At 47.6% G+C, this 20,181-nt stretch overlaps 1 protein-coding gene across 2 annotated transcripts; it reads left to right on the top strand.

Annotated features, from left to right (window-relative positions):
- The first annotated feature begins 270 nt into the window (after positions 1–270).
- Positions 271–19,901, top strand: LOC141059261 (gastrula zinc finger protein XlCGF66.1-like). 2 transcript variants are annotated; one of them, XM_073555582.1, is made up of 7 exons: positions 271–330; positions 13,468–13,617; positions 13,747–13,926; positions 15,681–15,804; positions 15,884–15,981; positions 16,180–16,270; positions 19,163–19,901. In XM_073555582.1, exons 1-7 carry the CDS (start codon positions 322–324, stop codon positions 19,846–19,848), a joined length of 1,338 nt encoding a protein of 445 aa, XP_073411683.1. In that variant the 5' UTR covers positions 271–321; the 3' UTR covers positions 19,849–19,901. The 2 variants fall into 2 exon arrangements, with proteins under 2 accessions (XP_073411683.1, XP_073411682.1); XM_073555581.1 differs by having other exon boundaries at positions 19,160–19,901.
- The last annotated feature ends 280 nt before the right edge of the window (positions 19,902–20,181 follow it).

Here is a 20,181-nt window from a genome sequence, read left to right as displayed (position 1 = left end):
GGTTTTTGATCTCTGCTTGGCCCTGACTGTCTGTTCTGTCTCATCCCTGGTACTGTATTGATATCTTGTGTATGACCTTTGGCTTTGTCTGACCTTCCGTCTGTTTATCCTTCCTGTACCTCGCTTGCCTGTATTGTGCCTGACCTCTGCTTTGCCCGACTCTGAGTTTTCTTCGTCCTCTGAAAGCAGGACGCTAAGCTCCGCCCTCTTGCAGTCACATGACCATTCACATGACCGTAGGTACTGTGCATGTTTTCTAATCTTCTACATTCAGGGCCCGTGCATCTTTATTGTCCGGCTGTTCTTGTCCCCAGGGGTCCTATGGTGCGGGTGAGTCCCTGCTTAGCGGCGCTGTCCGGACCCTGACAGTTGTGCCTGCTATCTGATGTATATACTTCAAGTTCTTGTTAACTATAGAAAAGTTTATTTTTGGTCTCTCTCATTCATCTCCATACCATCTGGGCCGAGCCTGCCAAGTACAACTGTTGTTGTCTACATGTCTACATGTTGTTGCATGTGGTCTACAAAGTCGAGAGATATGACACCGCCAAATATATTGTGAAGCAGCAGCTTTCACGACAGTGTGATAATGAAGCAGTGACCCAAGTTAGTTTAACTCAAATGTCTTTTTTTGGCAACTTAAGAAAATAAACTGAAATGTTACCCTCCAGCTGGATCACCTGTATCAACCCATTTCCTTGGGCTACTGCACCAACGTGTAACTCGTGGGTTTGGCAACGCCCAGGGGGGCGTAACTACCACGGTTGCAGTTGCGACGGGGCCCGGAGTGTTTAGAGGCCCGATCGCGAGTTTGCACTTTGAAGGTGAGCTGTGTAGTGGGCGTGTCAGGGGAGTGGCAGCCTCTGGGAGCTGCAGCTGCTCATTGGCTGTGCAGCTCCGTGCTGTGATTGGCTGCCAGGCTGCAATTGGCCTGACGCGATGGCTGTTCTGTGCACACAGGAGCTGTGATGGGGTCACAGGAGGGGAGGAGTCAGGGGTCACATGATCAGGAGCCTCTGTGTATGCAGGACTCTGCTGTGCTGGTTGTCATGGTGCTGGATGAGGGTAAGTTTATGTGTGGAGTCAGGAGGGGTTTACAGGGTGGACAGAGCAGAGCCGCGTGTGTATGGGGTGTGCGGAGTGGTGTGTGTACAAGGTGTACGGAGCAGAGCCGTGTGTGTACAAGGTGTACGGAGCAGAACCGTGTGTGTGTGTACAAGGTGTACGGAGCAGAGCCGTGTGTGTACGAAGTGTACAGAGCGGAGCCACACGTGTACGAGGTGTACGGAGCGGAGCCGCATGTGTACGAGGTGTACGGAGTGGAGCCGCGCATGTAAGAGGTGTGCGGAGCGGAGCCGCACGTGTACAAGGTGTAAGTTCGCATCGGGGCCCATAACTTTGCAGTTACGCCACTGGCAATGCCCTTGCTCTGTCTCTGACTTGTGTTTAGTGTCACACATACCTGACATACACACGGTTCCTACACTGTTGCTTGCAAAAACAAATATTGACAAGCCCACATCTTAAGTGAAATTTTAAACAGGAATCATGAACATGAACCACTCCCAAGTGAATCTGGGAATTGAAAGCTCCTGATCCAACATACAGCCTTCGCCTGTGAGTCTGAGATGCCGTGCGCTGCAGGCACAATAACGTCACTACATCACACCTGTAGTATGGAGCCTCAGTGCTCACACTGCACAGACCGGAGCAGCGCACCTTGGGAACAGGGTTGGGCGAGTAGTGTGTGCTTTGTTTTTTTAATATCTGGAATTGTGGGGGCATCATATTAGGTGAAGGGCTGTGGGGCCCTGAAGTTGTGTGGGGTCTGTGGGGGCCATCATACTGTGTGGGAGCTGTATGAGCACACAGGAGAACAATTTCCTGGTGATGAGACACATATGTATAAGTAAGAGAGAAAACTCCAGAATTATGCTTTTTGGGTCTCCGCAAATTGCATTAAAATGCAATAACAGGCAATCAACACATCACATCTACGACAAAATGGTATCAATAAAAATGTCAGCTCAGCGTACAAAAAATAAGCTCTCACCCAGCCCCAGAGCCCGAAAAATAGAGATGCCACGGGTCTCGGAAAATTGCAACATTTTTTTAAATCAACTTTGGATTTTTTCATCACTTAAAGGGAACCTGTCAGCAGAATTGGACACAGTAACCTACAGGCAATGTCAGGTCGGCACCGTTATACTGAATAAAATGATACCTTGGGTGATGGAATCCATCTTGTGGTTGTTTCTTTATCTTTACTTTCAGTTTTGTGTTAATGATATGCTCGTGCCCTAAGGCGGGGTTGGGGAATGTCATGCTCTGATTATATATTCATAATGCAGACTGCTGACAGGTCACTGCTCCCTCACTGACCTGCCCCCTAGTTTACATAATCAATACCACCACATACTGAATAAAAAAAAACACTTTTGCGGGCAAGTGGCTGCCGTGAGATCTCCAACAGCTGCTATTGCGCATACGCAGGCAGCGCCATCTTGGAGGAGGACGTTTCTTTTTTATTCTCCAGCAAGATGGTGCCATCGGCACAACAGCAGTTATCATATCTCTATGCAAACCGATAATTGGTACTGCACAGACGCCCTGGGTGCCATTTTCAAAATGACTTTTTTTTTCCTCAAGTAAATCTGCAAAAGGGTTAAGTGCACAGTAACCATGCGATTATGTTCCAGCGCTGGTGTCACGGCCGGCACCTTCCTGCAGAAGCATTTTTTTTTTATTCAGTATGTGATGGCATTCATTATGCAAACTAGGGGGGCGGTCAGTGAGGGAGCAGAGACCTGTCAGCAGTCTGCATTATATATAACTATTCAGAGCACCACATACATGAACCCCGCCTTAGGGCACGAGCGTATCATTAACACAAAATTGAAAATAAAGATTAAGAAACAGCCACAAGACGGATTTCATCACAAGGTATCATTGTAATCAGTATAATGGCGCCGACCTGACACGGTGTGTAGGTTACTGTGCACAATCCTGCTGACAGTTTCCCTTTAACCCCTTAACATCCAATGATGGACACAGTCCATCATTGGATGACTCCCCGTTTGGAGCGGGCTCCGGCGGTGAGGCCTCACCTTTTCCGGAACATGACAACTGATCAGATTAGTGGACGTGTCCGGAATAGCCGCGGGTGAAATTGCGATTCACCCACGGCTGTCAAACTCTGACAGCGGCATTTAACATGCTCCCGCAGGAAGCGCGTCATTCCCTCCTCCCATCAGCGCCTGTGTCACATGAACCCCGGTCACCGATGGGTTGGCATGACAACCCGAGTTCAGGAGAAGATCCCTGTGGTTGTCATAGCCAGATAGCTATGAGCGCCGCCTGGTGGTCAGCGCTCATAGCAAGTGAGCATATCTGCTACATAGAGCAGTGCTGCATGCCTGCTGTATGCAGCAGAGGCGATCAAATGATCACAGCTTCTAGTATCCCATGGAGACTATTGAAGCAAGTAAAAAGTTAAAAAAATGCTATTTAAAAATATAAAAGTTCAAATCACCCCGTTTTGCCCCATTCAAAATTAAACAATTAAAAAAAATCAAATCTACACATATTTGGTATCGACACTTTCAGAATCGCCTTATCTATCAATATAAAAAAAAATAATCAAATCGGTAAATGGCTTAGCGAGAAAAAAATCAAAATGCCAGAATCACGTTTTCTTGGTCATTGCAACATTACAATAACAGGCAATCAAAAGAACGTATCTGCACCAGCATGGTATCAATAAAAATTTCCTTCTATGACGGTATCACTGATTGGGTGGATCAAGGAAATGCTGTAGATATAGTATATCTTGACTTCAGCAAAGCATTTGACAAAGTCTCTCATACAATCCTTATTGAAAAAATGATTAAGTATGGAATGGACAAGGCAACTGTTAGGTGGATTCATAACTGGCTTAGTGATCGGACCCAAAGAGTGGTCGTAAATGGCTGCACATCCAGTTGGAAGAATGTCTCAAGTGGGGTACCACAGGGCTCTGTCCTGGGCCCTGTATTGTTCAACATCTTTATCAACGATTTAGATGAAGGAATTGAGGGTAAACTGATTAAATTTGCTGATGACACAAAGCTAGGAGGGATAGCTAATACTAGAGAAGAGAGAGAGAGGATTCAAAAAGATATAAATAAACTGGAGAAGTGGGCAGCAACTAACAGAATGGTTTTTAACAGGGAGAAATGCAAAGTACTACATCTGGGCAATAAAAATGAAAAAAGCATATATAGAATGGGAGGAATAGGGCTAAGTGACAGCACATGTGAAAAAGACTTGGGTATACTAATAGATCACAGACTGAATATGAGTCAACAGTGTGATGCAGCAGCAAAAAAGGCAAATGAAATTCTAGGATGTATTAACAGAAGCATACAGTCTGGATCCCGTGAAGTCATTATTTCCCTCTACTCCTCTTTGGTCAGACCTCATCTGGAATATTGTGTCCAGTTTTGGGCACCACATTTTAAAAAAGACATCAACAAACTGGAGCAAGTTCAGAAAAGAGCGACCAGAATGGTGACCGGTCTGCAAACCCTGTCTTATGAGGAAAGGTTGCAGGATTTGGGAATGTTTAGTTTGCAAAAGAGAAGACTGAGAGGAGACTTAATAGCTGTCTACAAATATCTAAAGGGCTGTCACATTGTAGAAGGATCAACTTTATTCTCATTTGCACAAGGAAAGACTAGAAGCAATGGGATGAAACTGAATGGGAGGAGACACAGATTAGATATTAGAAAAAACTTTTTGACAGTTAGAGTGATCAATGAGTGGAACAGGCTGCCACGAGAAGTGGTGAGTTCTCCTTCAATGGAAGTCTTCAAACAGAGGCTGGACATACATCTGACTGGGATGATTTAGCGAATCCTGCTTTGAGCAGGGGGTTGGACCAGATGGCCCAGGAGGTCCCTTCCAACTCTACGATTCTATGATTCTATGATTCTATGAAAATGTCAGATCGGCGTGCAAAAAATAAGCCATCACCCGGCCCCAGATCCCTACATTTTTTTTAACAAACTTTGGAATTTTTTTTTCACCACTTAGATAAAAATGAACCTAGACATGTTTGGTGTCTATGAACTCATAATTGTCACGCCGCTGCCTGCTCTCCCTGCCCCGCGGCCGCACGTACCATCGCTATCCGCGCTCCGTCATACTCACCGAGCCCGGCGCGTTCCCGTCCGCTCTCCTTCTCCTGCACCCGCTCCTTCCTCGGCTTCCTGTCAGGCGTGCGCTCACGGCCGGCCCCACTGCGCACGCGCACACCTCTCTGTGAGACCGGCCTCTCTCCCCGGCTCACTATAGGTCCTGACCCGGAAGCACATCTGCACCTGCCCTTATCAGGCCGCCTCTTCCTCCCTGGCGTTGCCTGATCGTCACTCGTGTGTAGCTAGTGACCCTGGCCCCTTGTCTGCCTGCCTTCCCAGTTCTCCCTGCTGCGCTACTCCTCTCCCTATCTCGGTCGTCCTGTTTAACCTGCTCCTTTGTGTCTTTCCCAGTGCCTGCCATCCCGTGTCCACTTCCAGTCTGTGTCCCTGTGTTCCAGTCCTGCTAGCCTGTGTCTTCATCCAGCCCATGTCTCATCGTTCCTGCCGTGCCTGCCTGAATCTTCCAGTCCGCATCACTGTGTTCCAGTCCTGCTAGCCTGTGTCTCCGTCCCCTCCGTCTGCCGTGGTTCCGGTCCTGCACGTCCGTCCGCCTGCCTTTCTCGTCTCCTGCTGTGTCTCCTCTGTCCTCCTCGGGTACCGGCTGCCGTGGTGAGTAGTTTCCCCTGGGCCTGTCCCTAACGCTCCCTGTATAGGGGGTGGTCCACCTGGCCCGCTCGCCCAGGGGAGGTTTGCTTACCGCGGTCCAGTGGGTTCACCCTTGGGAACCATCACAGCTCGATCAGGCCATGGACCCCGCCGGTACCTCAGCCGCAATCCCACGGGAGAATCAGTCCCGGATCATGGCTTTTTTGAAAACCATGGAGTCCGGTCTCTCGGCTTTACAGGCCTCCAATCCAGGGAGCGCGTCCCAGCTGTCCAGCCTCCAACAGGAGCTTGCCCAGCAGCAAGACACCCAAGCCCACATTCATAACTACATGGCTTCGGGGATAACCGATTGCTCTCACTCCAAACCTCTGCCTCGGTCCCGGCTCCTGTCCCACATCCGTCACCCCATTTGGCCAAACCTCCGCGGTATAGCGGGGATCCCAAATTATGTCGGGGGTTCCTTATCCAGTGCCAATTGCATTTTGAGCTGTTGCCGCAGCAGTACCCCACCGACCGAGCCAAAGTGGCCTTTGTGGTATCCCACTTGGAGGGGTAGGCGCTAGCCTGGGTAAACCCCCTGTGGGAGCAAGACGATCCTCTGGTCACCCAGCTCGCTACTTTTCTAGAGACTTTTCGTAAAGTCTTTGACGAGCAGGGCCGCCTGGTCTCCACCACCCAGTCCCTATTTAATCTCCGCCAGGGTTCCCTCTCCGTAGGCCAGTACGCCATCCAGTTCCGTACGTTGTCCTCTGAGCTGGGATGGAACAACGAGGCCCTGGTAGGAGCTTTTTGGCGAGGCTTGTCATCTCGAATCAAAGACGAGTTGGCAGGGCGAGACACACCAACGTCCCTTGAGGACCTAATTTCCCTGGCTACGCGTATCGATCTACGCTTCCAGGAGCAATCTCGCGAAGCTGCCAGGGAGAGAAGGCCTTCTAGGTCATCCCCAGCCACATGCAGTCCTCCCCGCTCGCGATTTTTCACCGCAGCTCCAGCGCCAGAGCCTATGCAGGTGGACCGCCTCAAGCCAGCTGAGCTGCACCGTCAAGAGAGGCTCGCCCAAGGTCTCTGTCTCTACTGTGGCAGTTCCTCTCACTTTCTGCGCTCTTGCCCAGTGAGCCTCCGCCTAGGACAGGTAAGAGAGGCCTCCCTAGGTGTTAGCAATACTTCTCTACCCTTAACCTTCTCGGTCTTACTGAATTTCGGTTCCAGCCGCTCCTCCGAGGTGGCCTATATAGATTCTGGAGCAGCCGGGAACTTCATCCAGCTCGAGGCGGTCAAAAGATTGAGGATACCTGTCAGATCCTTGGAGACTCCTCAGCAGTTAGCTTCAGTCGACGGTGCTCCCCTGCGGGAGACCGTTACTTTGGTCACCGAAGAGGTGGAGCTACAGATCGGAGTCCTGCATCGGGAGAAGATCGCCTTCTTCGTACTGCCGTCGTTATCCTATTCACTTCTCTTAGGCCTTCCTTGGTTAAGAACCCACGAACCCGTACTTGATTGGCGAGCTGGTAACATTTTACGATGGGATCAATCCTGTCACTCTACGTGCCTTCTTCCCATTCAGCCAGTCAAAGCTTCTCCATCTCCTGCGGTGCCTGCAAGCTTGCCTTCGGCCTACTGGTCCTTCGCGGACGTTTTTAACAAGAAAGAAGCAGAGAGTTTGCCTCCGCATCGTCCCTACGACTGCCCAGTCAACCTCATTCCAGGTTCTACTCCACCCCGTGGTCGAATTTACCCTCTGAATCCTCTCGAATCACAGGCCATGACCGAGTACGTCCAGGAGAATTTGGCCAGAGGCTTTATTCGGAAATCGTCTTCGCCCGCAGGAGTGGGCTTCTTCTTCGTCAAGAAGAAGGACGGCTCGCTCCGTCCCTGCATCGATTACCGGGGTCTCAATGATATCACCATCAAAAATAAATATCCGCTCCCTCTCATTCCAGAGCTATTTGATCGGCTGCGGGGAGCACGAATCTTCACCAAACTAGATCTCCGTGGGCCTACAATCTCATCCGTATTCGCTCCGGAGATGAATGGAAGACCGCTTTTAACACTAGGGACGGCCACTACGAATATCTGGTGATGCCATTCGGCCTGTGCAATGCTCCGGCAGTGTTCCAGGAGTTCGTGAATTATATTTTCCGAGACCTTCTGTACTCCTGTGTGGTGGTATATCTGGATGACCTTCTTGTCTTTTCCCCGGACTTGCCTACCCATAGAAGGAACGTCCGTCAAGTTTTGCTGCGCCTGCGGGAGAATCGCCTGTATGCTAAGCTAGAGAAGTGTGCCTCGAGCAGACATCTCTCCCGTTCCTGGGCTACATTATTTCCGATTCCGGCTTGAGTATGGACCTGGAGAAGGTGTCCGCCGTGCTCAACTGGCCACAACCTCATGGAATCAAGGCAATCCAGCGATTTCTTGGCTTTGCCAATTATTACCGGCAGTTCATCCCTCACTTTTCTTCTTTGACTGCGCCAATCTCCTCTCTAATTCGTAAGGGGTTGACTCTCACGTCTAGTCCTCGGAGGCCGAAAAAGCTTTTCTTACCTTGAAACAAGCCTTTGCCTCAGCTCCCGTTCTCCATCGTCCGGAGACCAACAAACCTTTCATTTTGGAGGTGGATGCCTCTGCCATCGGGGCTGGAGCCGTGCTCTCGCAGAGATCTTCTTCTGGGCGACTGGTCACCTGCGGCTTCTTCTCAAAAACATTTACCGTCTCGGAGCGAAATTATGCCATTGGTGACAGGGTGCTGTTGGCCATCAAGTTGGCATTGGAGGAATGGCGGTACCTATTAGAGGGAGCTGTGCATCCATTTAAGATCTATACGGGCCATAAAAATTTTGCATACATTCGAACGGTGCAGAGGCTGAATCCCCGGCAAGCCAGATGGTAGTAAGAACCTCAAGGCCGATGCATTGTCCAGATCTTTTCTTGCTGGCGATACTGAAGAGGAGCCCATGCACATCATGGACCCTTCTAAAATCATCACGGTGGCACCCCTCAGCCTGTCCACTCTACCTCCAGGAAAGACCTACGTCCCTGAGAACAACAGGAAGCGGGTCTTGCGCTGGGGCCATGCCTCCAAAATTGCAGGTCATGCTAGGTTCAAAAAGACTCTTCAGCTCGTGTCTCGCTACTACTGGTGGCCCACTCTTCTTCAGGATGTGCAAAGTTTTTTAGTGTCTTGCCCCTCATGTGCCCGGAACAAGGATCCCAGACAATTACCTCCTGGTCTCTTGCATCCGCTGCCAGTCCCTTCGGCTCCCTGGCAGCATGTGGCTATGGACTTTATTACTGATTTGCCTTGCTCTGCGGGCCGCACCGTCATCCTCGTCGTTGTGGATAGATTTTCCAAGATGGCCCATTTCATCTCGCTTCCTGGCCTACCTTCGGCCCCCGAATTGGCGAAAATCTTCATCCATCATATTTTTCGTCTTCATGGTCTTCCTCAACATATTGTCTCGGACAGGGGAGTCCAGTTCACGTCCCGATTTTGGAGGGCACTCTACAGATCCATGAACGTCGTACTGGATTTTTCCTCTGCCTATCACCCACAGACCAACGGACAAGCTGAGCGTACTAACCAAATTTTGGTGAATTACCTCAGTCACTTCTCCAACGATCATCAGAACGATTGGTCAGACTTACTTCCATGGGCTGAATTCACTTATAACAATCACGTCAGCGAATCTTCTTCCAAGTCCCCCTTCTTTATCATATACGGGCAACATCCAGGCATACCCCTGCCGGTTCCTCCTGTCTCAGGTGTGCCGACGTCCGATCTTCTGTCTGGGGAGTTCTCCAGGATCTGGCAGGAGACCAAGACCGCTCTCGAGCAAGCACGTGTAAGGATGAAAAAACACGCAGATAAGAGGCGCTTGGATCCACCCCTTTATCATCCGGGCGGTGGTTGTCCTCCAAATTCATCCACTTGAAGATTCCTTCGCACAAATTGGGTGCTCGGTACATCGGACCCTTCGAGGTCTTGTCTTGCATTAACGACGTCTCATACAAGTTGAAGCTTCCCGCCTTGCTCCGTATCCCCAATTCATTCTATGTCTCTCTTCTGAAACAAGTGATTCTCAATCAGTTCCATGCCTCTACAACTCATTCTCCTCGGCCTATTTCCGCTGATGATGTCTTTGAGGTTAAAGACATTCTCGCCATGAAAAGGCTTAGAGGGAGAACCTATTTCCTGGTGTATTGGAACGGTTTTGGTCCATAGGAGAGATCTTGGGAACCTCGGGAAAACATCCAGGCTCCTCGGATTTTGGCACGATTTGTTTCCAGTCTGGGGAAGAGGGCGCGTAAGGAGGGGGGTACTGTCATGCCGCTGCCTGCTCTGCCTGCCCCGCGGCCGCACGTACCATCGCTATCCGCGCCCCATCATACTCACTGGGCCCGGCACGTTCCCGTCCGCTCTTCTTCTCCTGCACCCGCTCCTGCCTCGGCTTCCTGTCAGGCGCGCGCGGCCGGCCCCACGGCGCATGCGCACACCCCTCTCTGTGAGACCGGCCTCTCTCCCTGGCTCACTATAGGTCCTGACCCGGAAGCACATCTGCACCTGCCCTTATCAGGCAACCTCTTCCTCCCTGGCGTTGCCTGATCATAAATTGTGTGTAGCTAGTGACCCTGGTCTGCCTGCCTTCCCAGTTCTCCCTGCTGCATTACTCCTCTCCCTATCTCGGTCGTCCTGTTTAACCTGCTCCTTTGTGTCTCTCCCAGTGCCTGCCATCCCGTGCCACTTTCAGTCTGTGTCCCTGTGTTCCAGTCCTGCTAGCCTGTGTCTTCATCCAGCCCGTGTCTCATCGTTCCTGCCGTGCCTGCCTGAATTTTCCATTCCACATCCCTGTGTTCCAGTCCTGCTAGCCTGTGTCTCCGTCCCCTCCGTCTGCCGTGGTTCCGGTCCTGCACGTCCGTCCGCCTGCCTTTCTCGTCTCCTGCTGTGTCTCCTCTGTCCTCCTCGGCTACCGGCTGCTGTGGTGAGTAGTTTCCCCTGGGCCTGTCCCTAACGCTCCCTGTATAGGGGGTGGTCCACCAGGGGAGGTTCGCTTACTGCGGTCCAGTGGGTTCACCCTTGGGAACCATCACAATAATGACCTGGGGAATCATAGCGGCTGGTCAGTTTTAGCATTTAATGAACCTAGCACAAAGGCCAATCAAAAAACAAGTGTGGGATTGCACTTTTTTGCAATTTCACCGCACTTGGAATTTTTTTCCCATGTTTGAGTGCAAGACATGGTAAAATCAATGGTGTCGTTCAAAAGTACAACTCGTCCCACAAAAAATAAGCCCTCACATGGAATTGCACTTTTTTTTTTTTGCAATTTCACCACACTTGGAGTTTTTTTTTCCTGTTTTACAGTACACAATATGGTAAAGTAAATGGTCTCATTCAGAAACACAACTCGTCCCGCAAAAAACAAACTCTCACATGGCCATATTGATGGAAAAATAAAAAAAGTTATGGCTCTGGGAAGAAAGGGACCAAAAAACAAAATCGGAAAATCCCAACGTCAGGAAGGAGTTAAACTTTTTTTTAAACACCTCTCATCAGTGCAATTATCCAACATACAACCTCTGATGGCTCCGGTGATGCACTGTACTACTGTAGTGCCATGTATCATCACTGCCTGTCAGTGTAATACTATCGGAGACAAAAGAAACACGCGGTCTTTGAGGAAAGCTTGAGGTAGCGATGGAGGAGGCAAAAGGTGATTCAAAAAGTGCATATCTTTATTCAAGGGAACAGAATCCACAACGTGTTCAACGGCGAACCGCCGTCTTCATCAGGTGGCATGGGAAATAAGGGGGTGGTGGTGTATTTAAAGGGAGAAGAGCCAATGAAAACAAGTGAACAACTGAACAATGAAGCAATAACTAAAACAAAACACACACTGTTAAAATGCCAAAAATAGTTGTAGAAAAAAGGAATACATAAAATATTAAAAGTGAAATAAAAACATGTTAAAAACAGAAACATATAAAAGGGAATAATATATAATAATGAAATGCTGGACTATTTTTTGTTATCTAACTGCATTGACTATGGTCAAATTTAACCCTTCCGGAGCCAGTGTACCTAATTTAAAAATCCAATAGCTTTCTCTGTTGTTGATGTGAGATTCACGATTTGAGAATCAAAGAGTACTTGTCATAATGGAAGCCATAGGAGCTTCCAGAAATTCCTCTTCGCCCATAGAATATCATATAATTTCCCACAAGTTGAAAGACCAGGATAAGAAACACATGCTTAAACTTTTTACAGATTACAAAAACTATAGCAAAATTTAATTTACCATTCATGTTGATGCCCTATTTTTAAAACGTTGCATTTCTGAAGGTATTTTACCTGAGGGATTAAAATTATCCCAAAAATCTTCTTTTCCACAAGATGCAATATTCATTAAACTATGGGATTCTATTTGTTTTAAATGCTCTGTCGACATGGTAAACCTTCTAATAAGTAAGAGAAATTCCCTGGCTAGGCTAGTTTCATGGTGCGGAGGGCTGCGTGCTTCCTCTGTGAAGCTCCGCACCCGCCCGCACCTCCTCCAGTCAGCTCCGCCTCTGTCGGCATGCGGCCTGCGTACCCTATCTTTAGCATTAGGTATGCAGGCCGTGCCGATGACTGCAGATGCCTCCGCAGGCGTCTTTTTGACGGGGCAGCGAGCGCACCAAAATGCATCATGCTGCGTTTGGTACAGGTCGCCGCACCGTCAAAAAGACGCATGCATCTTCACCGCCGCTGCCCCGCTCCACAGGTATCTTTGAGTACAGTCTGTCTTACTCAGGACATGCGCACTGGCTCAGTGAGCAAGTGCAGTGTGGTGTTTGTTTGGTTTTGACCCGGTCCGTCTCTTCGTTGTGAGTTTGTCTACTGTCTTGGTACTGTGTATTTGCCCATTCTGGTTTTCTGATCTCTTGCTATGTCCTGACTATCCGTTCTGTCTAATCCTTTGGTACTGTCGTGCTATCTCGTGTTTTGACCTGGCCTGATCTGGTTTACGTCTCTGTATTTGCCCCTTGGTACTTTGTCCCGTAATTACCCTTCTAGGAGTTTTCCTTCTGCTCCTAGCTCTCGGAGTTTAGGCCACACCCCCAGCAGTCAGGTGCTTTAAGTCCTATCTGGCCTGAATCAACCTCTCTCTGCTCCTGCTTCCTCTGAGAGATCTGAGGCCGGCTCCGCCCCCAGCAGTCACGTGCTTTAGGTCCTGTTTGTCTGAAGCACGCATCTTCACAGATATCTTTGAGTACAGTCTGTCTTACTCAAGACACGCGCACTGGCTCAGTGAGCAAGTTCAGTGCGGGGTTCATGACAGCGGTGATGACAGGAAACATTCATATAGACGGCCGGTGGTGATGGAGTCAGTGACGGACTGTGGCCAAATATGTTTCTAGAACCGTAGTAGAAGATGAAGATGTCGTTCCAGTGTCGGTAAATGAGACGAGAATTAGCGTTATGGAAGATGAGTCTATGAGGAACGTATTCAGCTGCCGACTCCGAGGAAGAAACTGCTTGTTGTCTGTGGCCTAAATATATAGGTTTTATTAGTAGATGTAAAGGAGAAAACTAAATACTGTAAAATAATAAATCTCCTCATATATTTCCCTTATTATCTCCAGTAATTGTATTATTACACAGGATTTTTATGATGTTACATCGGCTCATCTTCTCATTCAGGTCTCTACAATATCGGATCCTCTCAGTGAAGATCTTCTACATAAGAGCATATTATTGATTTACCCATCAAGGATGGATATGGACAGAGACAAGATGGCAGAGAAAATATTACACCTCACCCTAGAGATCCTCTTCCGGCTTACTGGAGAGGTGAGAGATTCTGATGATGTCACATTACATCATTCTTATCTATGGGAATAACAGATGGTCAGAACTGGAGAGGTGAGGACTCTGGAAATGTCTGTAGTGAGATTTCTTAATGTGTCTCTCCATAACCAGGATTACACAGTAGTGAAGAAGACCTCTAGTGAGCGCTGTCAGGACCCTGTGTCTGAGGGATGGGGAAGACTCCTGAGCCCAATCACGGGGCCTCCATCTCACCCCCTGATACATGGTGACATAAATGACCAGAAGATCCTAGAACTCATCTACAAGATGATTGAGCTGCTGACTGGAGAGGTGACACTGCTGGGAATGTTGGGACATTATACAGTAACGCTATGAAGGGATCGGGGGGAATTACGGTATCATTGTATGCAGGGCCGGATTAAGGTTGGTGGGGGCCCCTGGGCAGAAAATCTGGTGGGGGCCCCCATATCATTAACATTTTAGCCATAACAGTAGAGCGCGAACTGTAGCACTTAGATGTACAATCTAATCTTATCCTCTTGTTCTGCCACATTTCCACCACCACCATCATTGCATTCTCACCCACCACCCCATCATTGCCCTCTCGACCATCACCCCATCATTGTCTTCTCCCCATCACTGCCTTCTCCATCACCCCATCACTGCTTTCTCCCCATCACTCCCATCATTGCCTGCTCCATCACCCCATCACTCCCATCATTGTCTGCTCCATCACCCCCATCATTGCCTGCTCCATCACGCCATCACTCCCATCATTGCCTTCTCCATCACCCCATCACTGCGTTCTCCATCACCCCATCACTGCCTTCCCCCATCACTCCCATCATTGCCTGCTCCATCACTCCCATCATTGCCTGCTCCATCACCCCATCATTGCCTGCTCCATCACCCCATCATTGCCTGCTCCATCACCCCCATCATTGTCTGCTCCATCACCCCATAATTGCCTGCTCCATCACCCCATCACTCCCATCATTGCCTTCTCCATCACCCCATCACTGCATTCTCCATCACCCCATCACTGCCTTCCCCCATCACTCCCATCATTGCCTGCTCCATCACTCCCATCATTGCCTGCTCCATCACCCCATCATTGCCTGCTCCATCACCCCCATCATTGCCTGCTCCATCACCCCATCACTGCCTTCTCCATCACCCCCATCATTGTCTGCTCCATCACCCCATCACTGCCTGCTCCATCACCCCCATCACTGCCTGCTCCATCACCCCCATCATTGCCTGCTCCATCACCCCATAACTCCCATCATTGTCTGCTCCATCACCCCATCACTGCCTGCTCCATCACTCCCATAATTGTCTGCTCCATCACCCCATCATTGCCTGCTCCATCACCCCATCACTCCCCTCATTGCCTGCTCCATCACCCCATCACTGCCTTCTCCATCACCCCCATCATTGTCTGCTCCATCACCCCATCACTGCCTGCTCCATCACCCCCATCATTGCCTGCTCCATCACCCCATCACTGCCTTCTCCATCATCCCCATCATTGTCTGCTCCATCACCCCATCACTGCCTGCTCCATCACCCCATCACTGCCTGCTCCATCTCCCGGCCCCATCACTGCCTGCTCCATCACCCCCATCATTGCCTGCTCCTTCACCCCATCACTGCCTTCTAGACCATCACTCCTATGTCCCATCACTGCCTCTGCCTGCTCCATCATACACACAGATATACACACACACAGACATACATACATACATACACTGATACACACATACATACACACACAAGACACCACCTCTCTCCTCTCACCTGTCCTCCGCAGCATCGCCAGCGCTTCCTCCCTCACACAGCAGCGGCCGCTGAATAATGACGTGTGAAAACAGGAAGCGCGGCCTCCAGGCAGGAAGCAGGACGGACCCTTGCCGGCCGCTCCGTTCCTGCTATTCACTGACGGCGTCTAATATTTATCCTCGTGCTGCGTTGGCGGTCGCTGCCCAGTGGTGGGGGCCCCCTTAGAAGCTCTTGTGGTGGGGGCCCCGGGGCTGAAGTCCCGCCTGCCCCTCCTATAATCCGGCCCTGATTGTATGTGTCAGGTTCCTATAAGGTGTCAGGATGTCGCTGTCTATTTCTCCATGGAGGAGTGGGAGTATTTAGAAGGACACAAAGATCTGTACAAGGATGTCATGATGGAGGTTCCCCAGCCCCTCACATCACCAGGTAATAGGACTAAATACACACGGCCTATAATTATCTGTATGTAAAGAATGAATTCAGTCCCTGTATTTGTTTCCTCCAGTTCTATCCAGTAAGAGGGCAACACCAGAGAGATGTGCCCGTCCTCTTCTTCCACAGGTCTGTAAACAAGAAGATCCCAATGCTCCTCAGGATCCTCAGGTAGATGGAGAGAAGGTGTCATGAGATCTCCCCTATGATGTGTAGACGGCTGTGAAGGTCTTGTGCTCAGTCTTGTTTTATCCACCAGTATTATATGTTTTATACTTGTGTAATGAGAACGGTGGAGATGGCAGGATTAGAGATGATCATAGATGTGTCTTCTCCATCTGTCTGTGACTTTTACAATATTTGTTTCAGGGTGAAGATCTGACCCATATTAATACTGCAGAGCCATATGTGAGAGATGATGAGTGGTGTAAAGAGGAAATTCCTACATATGACTACCCAGGTGAGTAGTAACCAATAAATGCAGAGAAGACACAGATTCTTCTCAGTCACCGGCTGTGGCTGCTTTATCGGTGGTGTAGTCCGGCCGTATTACCATGGTCACCATTTTGCCTCCCAACTACAACATTCTATTCCACCAAAACTGCTCAAATGACTTTGGGCATTGAAAGCCCTTTTCTATAGAACTTACCACCTGGAGGATCCACCTACCCCCTGGGATTAGAAAACTCTGACCGTTACCTGCCCAGATCTGTAAACTACAAAGCCAAATGACAGCGTCCATAGAATGTGCTGACAAGTTAGAAAATGACTTAAAGAAAAGTATTATGATTGGTCTGTAAGAGAAAGCGGAGGGTAATGATGCTGTTGGCTTCCTAGATCCCTGATATCTTATTGGATAAATCTACCTTCTCTCCCTTCTGTTCTGCTGCATGTGCTCATATGGTCCCTACAAGACCAGATCCAGTCTTTCTGGGCAAATGAGACCAAGCGTGAATTTCTGTGCAATAATAACAGAGTTTCCCTTCATCCTGACATTTCAATTTGTATTAAAACTAATTTCTAGGAGGATTGTGATAAACTACATAAAACCATTACACCTGAGCCATGATATATCTCTTAGCTGTGCGTGGCTGGTGGCTTTAATATACATTTATTCTCACCTGCAGGAGATGTATTGGCATGGCTCGAGCCCTGGTTTCATGGATTCACTCCACATCATAAATTCCATTATGTTTTCGATCCTAAGGAATTCAGATTACTGCACAATATCTCCTGAAATGAGGAGCACTAATACTTTCTCTACTCTTTGGTCAAGACTCACAGTAGCTCCAATAGTAGATTATAAATGAGTGCAACTCTGGTTTAGTGTTGGAGATCTCCCTTCATATTTACGTTGTTGTGGATGTAACAGAGTAAAAAAATTGTCGTTTTTTTTTACCTGTTCATTCTGTATAAAAGTTTGATTGTGGTGGGATCGGCCTCACTTATGTGAGTCTGTAACTTCCTGATAGTCTTAAAAAAAGGCTCTCCATCGCCTCTTCTAAATGTCTAAATCTAAATTTAAAGTGAACCGGTCAGCAGGATTGTTCACAGTAACCTACAGACAATGTCAGGTCAGCGCCATTATACTGATTACAGCACAGCGATACCTGGTGATGAAATCCGTCTTGTGGTTGTTGTTTAGTCTTTATTTGTAGTTTTCAGTTAATGAGATTCTCGTGTTATGGGGCGGGGCTGTGGGCGGCCTGTGGGCAGCCTGTGGGCGGGGCTTTATGTGGTGCTCTGATTACATATGCATCTGTATTGGCTTATGACAGGTTACTGATCCCTCAGTGACCTGCCCCCTATTTTAGATAATACATATGATAGCGTTGATGTTCTTGTTGATAATGCCTATAATGTTGTGGTTATTGTGAGGCTTAGGAAAAAAATACATCCAGCAAAATGACACCGGCGGCGCCTGTCCATTAGCATCTATCTCTTAGTTATAGATTCTACTGCGCAGGTGCCACCATCACCGGTGATATTTTGCTGGATGTATTTTGTTTTCTAAGCCTCATAATAGCCACAATATTATAGGCATTATCAACAAGAACATCAACGCTGTTATATTTATTATCTAAAATAGGGGGCAGGTCACTGAGGGATCAGTAACCTGTCATAAGCCAATACAGATGCATATGTAATCAGAGCACCACATAAAGCCCCGGTCACAGCCCCGCCCCAGAATCTCATTAACTAAAAACTACTAATACAGATTAAACAACAACCACAAGACGGATTTAATCAACCAAGGTATCATTGTAATCAGTATAACGGCGCCGACCTGACAGTGTCTGTAGGTTACTGATCACAATCCTGGTATTAGATGGCAAGAAGAATAGTCCGGTACCTGGGTCAGAACCAGAAAGGCAGAATACAGAATCAGAAGACACAAGAGTAGTCAGTAAACAGGCCACGGTCACAACAGGAAACAAATACACAAGCCACAAGCTGAGCACAGAGGACTGAACCAGAGGAGAACAACGCTGTATCTAGCAGAATCCGGCAGTATGCTTTGAGCTTTAGTAGGGTGTGGTACTTTCCAACTGCCTGAAGTAGGGAGCAGATTACTCCAGCTGGACAGCAGGAACAGATCCCAGATGAGATTGGACACACCATATGCAGAAGCCCTAATATAACTAAATGACAGAAGGCCAGAATAGTCAAAATCCCCATAAAGGGATTCCATTTTATAAATTCACTGAGGGTTATAATCTATAGGAATGAATATTTTGACTCCACAGCCACTTTCCGGAAATTAACACGCAGTGGATATTGGAGAGTGAAAATTTCACATTTGCCATTTTACCCCACACATAGTGCCCAGAATGTGCTCCAGGAGACACACACCATAAATTAAGTGGGTTCTTCGCACTATAGTATTGCTAAATACAGGGATCCTAAATGTTGTTTGCGCACACTGCAAGACTCAGAAGTGAGAGCGGATTTTGCTGGATTGGTTTATGGAAACCTTGTTGCTTTTCAACAGCCTTTGAGCCACTAATAGTGTGGGAACCTCTGTTTTTCCATTGACAGATCATGGACCTGAGTGGAGACTTGTTTTTTTGTGAGATGAGAATTGGTATTGGTATTTTCACCTACGTAACATTGATTGGTTTCTTTTTATTCGATATTTGGGAGGCAGAATGAACAAACAGTTGAACACCACACACTACAGGTTCATCCAACAAGGTTTTCTATTAGACTGTGAACTGTCATTGTCTGGGTAAATAATTAAAGTTTCTTACGTAGCTTGCCATTTTTATGGACAGTTTAAATAGAAATGTTCAAAAATATAAAACTCAAGGATATTTTAATAAAAAATAATAATTATTTTTTATTTAAGCAGATGACTGTAACAGGAGATCAGAGGGACAGCTAACATCTTCAATTTTTAAATCTGATGATCTTGAGATCCTACAAGATACAACTGAAGTGACTGCTATTACTTCTGATATACCATCATCCATTCACAGCAAAGATTTGTCATCTGATACTATGAAACAGGTCCCATCTTCTGATTCATTACTGACTACTAAGGAAAATCAAAGTCACAAAAGAGGCATTAAAAAGCTAACTGCTCCTAATGCAATGAAGTCATTTTACTGTTCAGAATGTGGGAAATATTTTACATGGAAATCACATTTTGTTAACCACCAGAGAACTCACACAGGGAAGAAGCCTTTTTCCTGTTCAGACTGTGGGAAATGTTTTAACCAGAAATGCAATCTTGTTATACACCAAAGAACTCACACAGGGGAGAAGCCTTTTTCCTGTTCACAATGTGGGAAATGTTTTGCACATAAATCACATTTTGTCGAGCACCACAGAACTCACACAGGGGAGAGACCTTTTTCATGTTCAGAATGTGGGAAATATTTTGCACGTAAATCAAATTTTGTTACCCACCTGAAAACTCACACAGGGGAGAAGCCTTTTTCCTGTCCAGAATGTGGGAAATGTTTTATCCGGAAAGACCGTCTTGTTAAACATCGGAGAACTCATACAGGGGAGAAGCCTTTTTCATTTTCTTAATGTGGGAAGTATTTTACTTGTAAATCAACTGCTAATAAACATTAGAGAAGTCACATGGGGAGAAGCCTTTTTTATGTTCAGAATGTTGGAATCGTTTAACCAATATTGGATCTTCTTAAAGGGGTTACCTCTTGTCATTCCTCATGTTTGGTGACAAAAAGAGAAAACTAAATTTATTAATTCCAAATGTAAAACTATACCCATAATTCACCCCCTGAAGGTTAGTCAGAAGGTGACTAACAGAAAAACATATATCCCACATTTTAGTATATAGAGTGAGGTATACACACTCGCTCTCCAAGCCTCTCATTTCTACAGGTTTTGTCGTCCTCA

The sequence above is a fragment of the Dendrobates tinctorius genome, unplaced genomic scaffold (assembly GCF_039654945.1).
Source record: "Dendrobates tinctorius isolate UK_male_01 unplaced genomic scaffold, ASM3965494v1 ptg000226l, whole genome shotgun sequence".
Lineage (NCBI taxonomy): Eukaryota > Metazoa > Chordata > Amphibia > Anura > Dendrobatidae > Dendrobates > Dendrobates tinctorius.
This window is presented reverse-complemented; position numbering and strand designations above follow the sequence as displayed.